A 10,323-nucleotide genomic window follows, 5' to 3' on the forward strand; every position below is an offset into this window, starting at 1 on the left:
TTACTTTTTTCAAACTTTCATCTGCATATCCACAAATTGTAGCTTTCAACTTTAAATTTGTTGTTAAACAGTATGTTTGATTTTTTTTTTCAATTACTTTTAACTATTTCAAATGTTAATTTCGACTTACGTTTTTCACAACTACTTTAATATGTAGTAGAGTGTAACCACTTATCAGTATACCAGTTAATTAGTATAAAAAAACGGTTTTTTTTGTTTTGTTTTAAATTAAATTAATATTTTTCAAATCCTGAAAGGCTGCTGAAGGGTTTGCCCCTGTGCTAAATTATGAAGAAAAAGAAAAGATGAAGTCTAGCTGCAATAATGTCAAATAAAATAATAAAGTAATTTGCATAGGTTCATGTTCTGCATTACCTAATAACAGCTGCTATAAATACTCACTGGTGGCAATATACCTGATAATGAACACAGAGTGGAAATATGAAGTGTGATGAAAAGGGGCAGGTCATGCATAGGAAATCATTATGTAACAGATTTCCAGTAAACTCTTACACAAGGATTAGCATTGCTTATAACTGGGTAGACCAGAAATGGGGCAGTGTGGTAATCCTCCTGAACGACAGGGAACCAACAAAGGCCTTAGCAGGAGTAACCTACATCTGGGTTACTAAAGGTGTTTCCATGTTGACACTGAGATTAATGGGAAATGCACCTTTTCACACAATGCACTGCATTATACAGAACTGTGCAAAAGTAGTGAGTTAACCCAATTCTTCTAAAGAGCCAGAGTTTCTTGTATTTAAAAAAACAAACAAACAAAGTGATCTTGAGCAATAGATTACTTAAATTCTCCAGTCTTTCTAAATGACCATGTCTGTGTTTTTGCTTCAATATTGGCTGGTTTTTCATTTATTTTTAGATGAGGTGGGAATCACCAGACACCCACATTATTATTATTATTATTATTATTATTATTATTATTAGCACAATATTTCACTCACAATATGAAATTAATGTGACTTTTAACATTTTCCAATATGCTGACCAAGTTTCCTGTTATACAGTAATGTAACCAGAATGCAACCAACAGCCAGCCAGTTGAGTTCCCTCACGTTGTGCTCATTGACAAAGATGGCAACATGTTAGAAAACTGTCTGCATTTAGAAAATAGACCATATTTATTTGCAAACCTTCAACAATCTCCCTGAAAGTGATTTTAGTCAATCCAAGGCAGACAGCGACTTCTTTTGGAAAGTTCACCTCTTATCAGGTAACCCGTTGAATGGCTTTGGACAACTATTTAGTCGCCACGATCTGTCACAGAATGTGAAGAAATTCAACACAGTTACCACGCAGCCACTTATTCTAGATGCAATGAAGTTGCTGTCCTATTTTTGCTGGGGTGTCTAAGCCATTAGCTTCGAATAAGTTTCCTTAGCTAATGTTATCTCGGGAGGAGTAGTATTCCCAGAGTATTTTAATTTATTTAATAAAATATCAATATTTGGTGTCCTTGTATTGACACAATTTTGCCAAACAAAATATTGTAATTTTAAGTTGTGTTGATGTTTTTCACGCAATTTTTTTTATTTTCAAATTTTAGTCCAGTCCTTGAACCTGCCCACACTTAGCAAATAGCCAGTTTTAAATCAGAGCCTTCTACACTTTGTTATTGGCAGCCTATCACAAAGGCATACAATCTGATTTCTTTAGTAAATATACAAAGATGCCAAAGATAACAGTTTGGTAGGCATAAAGTGGTATTTTCTGCCAACAAAGTGATTTGTAAAGAGCTATAAGGTGAAAACTTCTGTCCCTAAAAAAATTGAGGAAACTGGATAAGTGCTGAAAAAGAAGTTGCACTGCTAAAAAATGGAATAATGAACACAGAAAGGTGCCATCAGATTGTGGTACCAACAATACATCGCAAGCATCAGATTGGCAACAGCTTAATTTTTAAGCATGACCGAAATCCCAAACACACTGCTAATGCAGTAAAAGCAGTTTAGAAGGAGTTTCAGTAAACCCATTTTCCTAGCAGAATACAAAGAATGAGGGGGGACTCAAGTATCCTCAGGTTTACTGCTATTGTAAGAGCTTTGTGTCTTTTGTGTTTTAAAACTGACTTCGGCAGGAATGACCCAGAAAAGTCATGATATTCAATACTTTAGCACACATTAGGGTGGCACACAAGTAACGTGATCTGACACTTTTTTGTTTTGGATCCTTTTGTACGATTTGTAAAAAACACAGGAAAAAAAAACATCTTATTACATCAAATAAGTAACACTATATCCTATATCTGTGTCCAAATGCCATATAAGGAACGCCAGGGGAAGTTGATGGCATGTTAAAGGCAAGGGTGTTTCCAACAGCACCAGTCCAGTGTGGCTCGTTGTGAACATTTGCACGTTGGTCGTCCACAAACCACATAAACACCATGACATCTCTCCTGCTTGGAGCAGCGCTGCTGGGCAACTTGGGCATCTCTGTCACAGCACAAGGTAACTTCTTAGAATTTATTTCTCTGTATTTTTATTTCCATGTAAAACATGTGGTTTAGGGCTGTTCTTGATCTAAAGTTAGGCTGATTTACATCTGCCTCACCTCACTGCTCCCATAATAAAACCAAGAAGTATAACTTTACTGGTGCCACAGAAAACCAAACCAACCAATAGGAGAACTTACAGCATCTTCTGCTAGAAATCTACTTTTTCATTACCTTTTCCCTAGTCTAAAATTCATTAGTAAATCCTGAACAACTGAAACACACTTTTTGAGTGATTGTATTGTATCTTTATTTATTTCAGACATAATAAAACAAACAACCAAAAAACAAAAAAACCCAATATATACTCGTCTACATGTACTTTCGTTTACGGATACGAATATATGTGTAGATATACACACACACACGTATTTGTACAGACAAGCAAAAAAGAAATATAATAAAATAAAACACATTCGTCTAACATGAAATAACAATTGTTTGGTCTGAAAAGGAGTAGGAAGAAGTATACACATACTTATTAACTCCTACCCCTGCTCCTACCCTATCAAAGTCTAGACTTGTTGAAATAAAGAATGAAGTGTAATGTTATTGTTGGGAGTGAAAACAAAGTTGGTCCGACGCTGCTGTGTTTGTTCAGAAAGAACAACAGACAAAGGTGTGAGAAAAAGATGATTTTTGCCATGAGAATTATTTGTATTGTTTTGTGTGTTCGGGTTTTTTTTGTTTGTTTGTTTGTTTTTTTACTAATAATTTAACTGCAGTGTGTTAAGTTTGGACAGGAGCTGCTGTTGATCTTTTAGAAATGTTAAAAGCATCTTCTTCTTTGCAAGTTGCCCTCTATAAAATCCATGCAGCGTAATGTGAAAAGCTTAGAAAACTCTTACTAAATTCTGGGGTTCAGTGCCTTTCAGAGTGTAAAATTAACAGATTTTATATGTTGTCATTTACCTTTACAGTATTTACTATACTATTATTCTGTGTATGTGATCATTATCTTTACTATGTTTCTGAATAATACACATTAGTATGGACATTGTCTTTGCATAAACCCAGACTGTTCTTCATTATGTTTTCACACTTCCAGTGATACTGCCTCGACCCAGCCAGGTGAGGTTTGACTCAGTGGACTATAAAAACATCCTGAACTGGACTCCACCCACCACGAACTCTTCTCTGCAGTACAACGTCCAGTGGAAGATGTGAGAGGACACACACACACACACACACACACACACACACACGCACGCACGCACGCACACACACACACACGTACGTGCAGGAGCACAGTTTTAACTACAAAAAAGGAAGCAAGACTCTTTTACAAGTAACAGTCCTGCAAAATATCAAAATAAAAGCATTCATTCAGCAGCGAAACATTGCCTCTTCTGCATTATATCTGATCATTGTATCATTATTACTGATGTATCAGCAAATGAAGTGTTTTGCAGTTAAGGTGGAACTTACTGAGTTAGACTACATGGAGTAAAGTATTGACTCGTGCCACGAAGCTCCTGACATACAGTTTTTTTTGCTGAGTTTTGGAGTAGGGCTGGGTATCAATTTTGATTTCTATAACAGATTCAATTTCGATTCACAAGGTCTCGATTCGATTTGATTCAATTCAATTTTCACTGAGACAGTCAGAAACATAATTCTGATCATTTGTCAGTACATATCCATATTTTTTAATATCTAGGTATAAAAACAAAGCTGACACTTGTCAGACTTCATCGGAGGTGTAAGCATCACAGCAGACACCTTTGTAACGGAGGATAAACCAAAGAAAAACATGAAGGAGATTTTCGAGTCCTGGCTTTTTATAGCAGATAACCGCCTTAAAATAATCTGCAGCAGATCAAAAACAGAAAAAAATCACGAATCAATATATGAACATTACCTGATGCTGCTGAAGTGAAGCAGAGCAAAGTTATAGAGGTTTTTATTAGAGACACAACTAAGCCTTTGCAGTTTGGCATAATTTGTAAAAGTTTACATTTCTTCGGTATTGAACAGCAGAAATGAGGCTTTCTTGTCAGCGGTCATTTTTGAAAAAGACTAAACAAAACAGCGGCCGACAGCGCTGAACACAACAGTAGATTGGTGCGAATAAGCCAGCGAATAATGCAGAAAACTGAGATTTGAGATCGGAAACCGGTCTCGAAGTACACCGAGAGAGAGAGCTGTGGAGGAAGTGTGATTTTATGGTGGTGGAAGCAAAACTGCAAAAGTAAGAGGGAATTCATGACGACGTTTTTCAAACTTGAAATGTAGTTTTGATCTTCTTGCTGTTGGTTCAATGAGTCAGAGTATCTGTGTTAATATTATTGCAGCACCCTCAGTAGGATGCTGGGTAGGTTGCACAGGATGAAATAACCATCCTCTGTGTTTATGTCTTCTCCCTCAGTTATGGCGAGCCCGAGTGGATCGATGTGCCAGGCTGTCAAAAGATCCGGAAGCACCACTGTGACCTCAGCGACATGACCTCTGAGCCCAGAGAGTGGTACTACGCCAGAGTTGGTGCTGTGTCTGTGGCCACCAGCAGCAAATCAGCCTGGGCCCTCTCCCCCAGATTCAGCCCGCGTTGGGACAGTGAGTGTTTACACAACTTCTCGCATCATTGTCTGCATCCTCTTTCCGTTCGTTCTCACTTCCCCAAACTGATGCAGGAACGTATGGCAGCAAGCACAGCCTGAAGCCAGGTGCACAGACACTCATGAGCTGGTTCAGCTATTTAAATAGAGCATAACAAAGATCTAAGTTAAGTTAAAAAATGCTCTCTCCAAACTATATATAACTAATGTCAGATAAAAAAAAAGCTCCAAAGTTCAGGTTGCATTGTCTTGCAATCCAATCACAGTCACATGACTTCTTTAGACTTCCCTCTTTAAGTTAAAAACAACAGCAGCATACTCTCCGCTGCTTCCTCTCTTTTCCTCTGCGTTGCTTCACGCTCTCACAACTGTGTGTTCATCGCTCTGCGGATAAGCTCAAAGAAATTTGTTTCCCATGCAGCCAAAATCAGCCCCCCTGTGCTGAGACTGAATGTAACCGAACAACCAGCCATTGTGGTCCGAGTGAAGCCCCCCCGAGACCTGGTCCGGAAGCTGCACAGCAATTTGTACTACAAGATCTACTTAACACACCCCAGTGGAGAAGAAGTACGCACACACACTCACACCAAACACCCTGCTGCGCATCCATCTCCACACTGATTAGGCCGGGTTTATTTTAGACTCATTACATCCTGAATGTAATTCCATGGGAAAACTGTGTTTGATTTGTGCACTTGTGATAAATTAATCACACTTAATTGGGAATTTAAGTCAGAACAGCTGAACATGCTGAAATCTCTACATTTCCCCAATTTTAGCACACGTTTCAACATTTAAGAATGAAATAATAATCAATAATCACTGCATTTTCTCTATGATAAGCACCGGATTGCATCTTTTTTTCTCCAGGTTTCACTGTAAACATTAGTAAATTATTCATTGTCAATTCATTCCTCGCTGTTTGTGACACTCAAATACTCACTTTAGAGAAGGTGGCGTGCAGTTTTTTTTCCACAAACACAAACAGTTGCCGTCACAGCAGTATGCAAAAATTAATTTGTTTTTTTCCCCGGAGCTTAGAACAAATAAAATTGAAAGGTTACAGTGGAATCAGTGCACAGTTCCAAAATAGAGAAGGAAGAAGAGGAAGAGCAGCAAAAGATGATTGACAAAACAAGAACAACAACAAAAAGAAGAACAAAACAATTTGCATTTTTTCCGCCTGTAGTTCTTGAAATTTTCTGTCAAACTGCACCACCTGTTGCTTCCAGCCGCCCGTTACCGCTGAGGGCTGGTGGACACTCACTGTCTCTCTCTTTATCTCTCTCTCCTTTAGGAGGTGTTTGACATGAAGTGCTGTTCTCACAAGCTGACTCTGAAGGACCTGAATCACAGAGAAGAATACTGCCTCCAAGCTCAGATCGTCCTCCCTCTGCAGGGCAAGCACAGCGCCCGCAGCTCTCTGAAATGCGTCACTACCCTCTGACAACACAGGTATGAAAACACATTCCCTCATATCACATCATTGCATCGTATCATGTCGTGCCAGCTGCAGGGTAGAGACGTGTCTAGCTCCTGTAGATCACCACTGATGCAAATTCCTGCCACAGCGCAAAGCCGCCATATCTGTGAGAAACTGTTGCAGGTGTGTGTTTTAGTTGCCTGCACACCGACCCGTTGGAGAGTATTGTTGATGACCAACAATACTGCTGCAACAAAAGATCACCCGGATGAGATGTCTAGTATCATTTGTCACATCACAATCGCCCGAGGCTTTGAGATAGAGGGGAGGGGAAAGAAACACCCTGGAGGAGTAATCCTATCATGAGTCTGTACATGATGACAGTAATTACCCCAGCTCACCCCGCCCTTTTCACCATATTTAGATCTTTTAGAGAGACAAAACAGAACTGCTCCGTTTGCTGATTTCCTTCTCTCTGCATTTCGTTGCCTTGTACTTGTGACATGTGCAATGACAATAAAGTTGAATTCTATTCTCTTTTCTGCAGACACAGCATCGGCCATCCCTTCAGCTTTAAATATCCATCGCTACCTCGACGGCCACAGCCACACACATCCGTGCAAGTAAAAGTGATGCACTTTATTGTACAAAGCATTAAAGGCCTCATATGAAGGCAAACTTTCACGTTCACCGGAAGAGGATTGCTTTTGTTTTTTTAAACTTAAAGAGTATTTTTTTAAATTTTTTCTATTCATGGCAAAATATTCTGAACTCACAGGCAGCTTTTCCTCTCCATAAATCATAAAAATATTATTGCAATCTGGTGTGCTCGTTCACACATGGTCAAGATATATTTTCAACTTATGTCTGTTTCCTCATACCTCTCGCACGCAGTCCAGCAGTGAGGATCAGCGAATGCTGCTTTAACGTCTTTAAGAGAGCTTTTTGTAAAGAAAAAAACTCTGCTAAAAGAAAACTGTATGAGAATGTACTGTGCTAAATGTATCACACTACAAATAAAATCCACTGTTGAAATTGACCTCTGTCCTGTAAGTTGGACCCTTTTTGTACAAACAGTAAAGCTGGTGGTGTTTTCGCAGTTTTCTCATCGTCTTCTCCTCTTTGTATTTTATTGCCTACAAAGGTATAGTGTTACGCCTATTTGTGCAGCCATGAATATATAGTTTTTTTTAAATTAAAGCTCAGTAATATGCAAAAACAGCAACTTTGATTCTAGTGTGTTTTTTTCTGGTGTTACTCTGTTGTTGTAGTTTAGATTTATTCCAAGACGACAGTGAATACAAACTTAAAGGACAGAGTCACCATAGTGGTGCCTTCAGATTTCAAGAGTCAGACTTTTTAACTTTTGCTAGGAGTCTACATAATACTTTGAAATATAGGAAAAAAAACCCTACGATATTTTTTATACTTATGTGTCGTATAATAATATAATCTGTGCACTTAGCTTGCTTGTTAAGGAAGATTTAAAAGTAGCGACTGAACCCTCTGAGGTCATCAAGGGTGACTGACTTGCAGTTGAGCTTCAAACCATGTGTTTTTGATGGTTGTCTAAGAATGATTACTTTTTCTTTTACCCTGAATGGCAGGACTTTGGAAAATAATAATAATACAAATCCATGTTCTGATGGTGTAGGTCTGGGCTTTGGGTCTTCACCAACAGTAGCTTCACCTCACTGCGTCAGAAATTATTTTAGTCTTGTGTTGTTGCTACTTTCCCATTCATAGCTGTGAAAAAAAGACCATCTCATGAACTTTACTGTCTTGCCTTTGAATCTGGGCCCTGTCCTTTAACCATCCAGTCTTTGTGCCACGCTTTGGTGGGTTTGCTTCTGTAGGCAGAGGCAGCTTTCAGCTTTTTGAGGGTTTCACAGCATCTTCGGGGAACTTTTGAACATGATGCTGAACTACTAGTTGAATTGAATCCCCATAAATCATCTTCAGATGACACAAAAAACTGAAATTATATTTTAAACTGTGTTTGGAAAAAAAAAAAAGACAAACCAATGACAATAGTCTCGACTTAGACTTTATTGAAAACATTGATAAACTGGATACTCTTCATCAATCAGGCATGAAATGACAAATACTGTAATGATATCAAACAGCGCTCACTGAAACAGACGTACTCTAAGCTCAATGTGACACAGTCAGCGTGACACGTGTTCAGTGATTTAAAGGAAGCACTGCATTTAACAGGAAGTTCTCATTTGATTGGGAGGGCGGTGGGTCTTTCAGCTACAGTGCTTCACACTGAGGATCTTTGTGGCGTTTTCATGTGGAGTCGCCTTCTTTGTAGGAACTCCTCACTAGCAGCTAGTTCATTTAGTAGTTTTGGTCCTGAGGACTGAGAGGCCTTAGTGCTGATAGAGCTGAATTTTGGTCCTGTAGCCACACAGCCTGAATGTGCAGTGTCTGGATTCACGAATATTATTGCTGCAGTTTGTAAAATATATTGGCATGTGTGTCTGGGAATGTTTCAGGTCTGCAGTGTTATAGCAGCAGTGCATGCTGGTGTTTAAAGATGCCCTTAATTTATTTCACTTTTAACAGCCCTATGATCAGTAAGGCCCTTTACAGTGTTTAGAGCTGCTCTGAATTCAGTGGTCATAAAACACAGCAACACAGGAAATGATACAATGCCACAGTGAGATACACATGAGCAATCAGTTATATTTACACCATTTGGAAATTCATATCTTTTAGTAAATGAATACTTGAGTGGGCCACTTTTATATTCAATTTACTTACTAAACAATTACAGGTGGCATTGGGTCCAGCATATATCCTTCATTATCAGCTCTGCATACTGTCAAGTTCACACAAGTCTGGAAGAAACATGTTGACAAATCAACATTCAAAGCCCTTTGTGAATACTGAGGAAAACTAGCATGATCATGAAAGGCAAACGGTGTCTTGACTCGGAATATTTTCTAAATGCAAAAACCTTTTGCTTAACATTGTATAAAAAGTGTACAAAGAGAAACAGATACAACCGACAACCTGACTCAACTAAACGTTAAAACCAGTTACATGTAACAGCGCTATCACAGAATCAAACCAACCAAACTGGGGCTGATTTCTATGACTGAGTGACCGAGCTTTTAAACGACAAAGCTGAAAGGCACACATTTATCAGGTTTACAGTACAAGTATTGCAGTTTTGTGCAGTTGATGCTCTAAACAGTAAGTAAACACTCTCCTGTGTGCACATTTATGGGCTTTGTAGAAATCCTAAACATCCAAGCAGTTTATTTGGGTTTTCCCTCACATGAACATTCACGGCTGATGCGTTCCTCCCGCTCTGCTGCAGTGTGCCAAATAAAGACAATTTTAACAAAGAAAAAACATCTATAAATACTCCATATTCCATATTATCAACACATGACCACAACTCCTAAACGAGAAGATTCCAGGTCTGCTTTGAAGGACTTCCAGTTTTCTACCCGCATTCAGGGAATTCTGGGTGGAAACACACATGCATCTCTACCCGGGTCCAGTATGTAATCTACCTCAAGACAGCGTGGCCTCATGGTAACACATGACGTAGTCCAGAAATGTGATCTGTTCCTGTGTACTCACGGACAGCAATTAAATATGTGACAGTAACCCCGACTGCAAAACTCAAGTGTTTCAAAAGGAAGTGTAACAGAGCTTTAAAACATGGCTCAGCTGTTTTATTTGAACCTAAACCACAATCTGTGTTTAAACCTAAGATTTTGGTCTGAATCTTAACCATACAAACATGAATCGTGTCTCTTAAGTGAATGCCACCATCTTCCCCTTCCTAGGGTGGACTACACTACAATTTGTAATCA

General features: G+C 38.8%; 1 protein-coding gene across 1 annotated transcript; it reads left to right on the forward strand.

Annotated features, from left to right (window-relative positions):
- Positions 1-2,304: 2,304 nt before the first annotated feature.
- On the forward strand, positions 2,305-8,394 carry il22ra2 (interleukin 22 receptor, alpha 2). The gene is made up of 6 exons (XM_085427660.1): positions 2,305-2,465; positions 3,558-3,672; positions 4,878-5,062; positions 5,486-5,631; positions 6,362-6,519; positions 7,035-8,394. The coding sequence occupies exons 1-5, from the start codon at positions 2,402-2,404 to the stop codon at positions 6,509-6,511; spliced, it is 660 nt and encodes a 219-aa protein (XP_085283786.1). The 5' UTR covers positions 2,305-2,401; the 3' UTR covers positions 6,512-6,519; positions 7,035-8,394.
- Positions 8,395-10,323: the final 1,929 nt, after the last annotated feature.

This window comes from Rhamphochromis longiceps, linkage group LG13 (genome assembly GCF_057381845.1).
Source record: "Rhamphochromis longiceps isolate RC_006_pf linkage group LG13, R_longiceps_female_GT1.1, whole genome shotgun sequence".
Taxonomy (NCBI): domain Eukaryota; kingdom Metazoa; phylum Chordata; class Actinopteri; order Cichliformes; family Cichlidae; genus Rhamphochromis; species Rhamphochromis longiceps.

Bases quoted from the DNA above. Each gene is read 5' to 3' on its own strand.
- il22ra2 (XM_085427660.1), top strand. From the start codon at position 2,402: ATGACATCTCTCCTGCTTGGAGCAGCGCTGCTGGGCAACTTGGGCATC. The intron at 2,466-3,557 runs GTAACTTCTTAG...TCACACTTCCAG, and splicing joins CATCTCTGTCACAGCACAAG to TGATACTGCCTCGACCCAGC. The intron at 5,063-5,485 runs GTGAGTGTTTAC...TTTCCCATGCAG, and splicing joins ATTCAGCCCGCGTTGGGACA to CCAAAATCAGCCCCCCTGTG.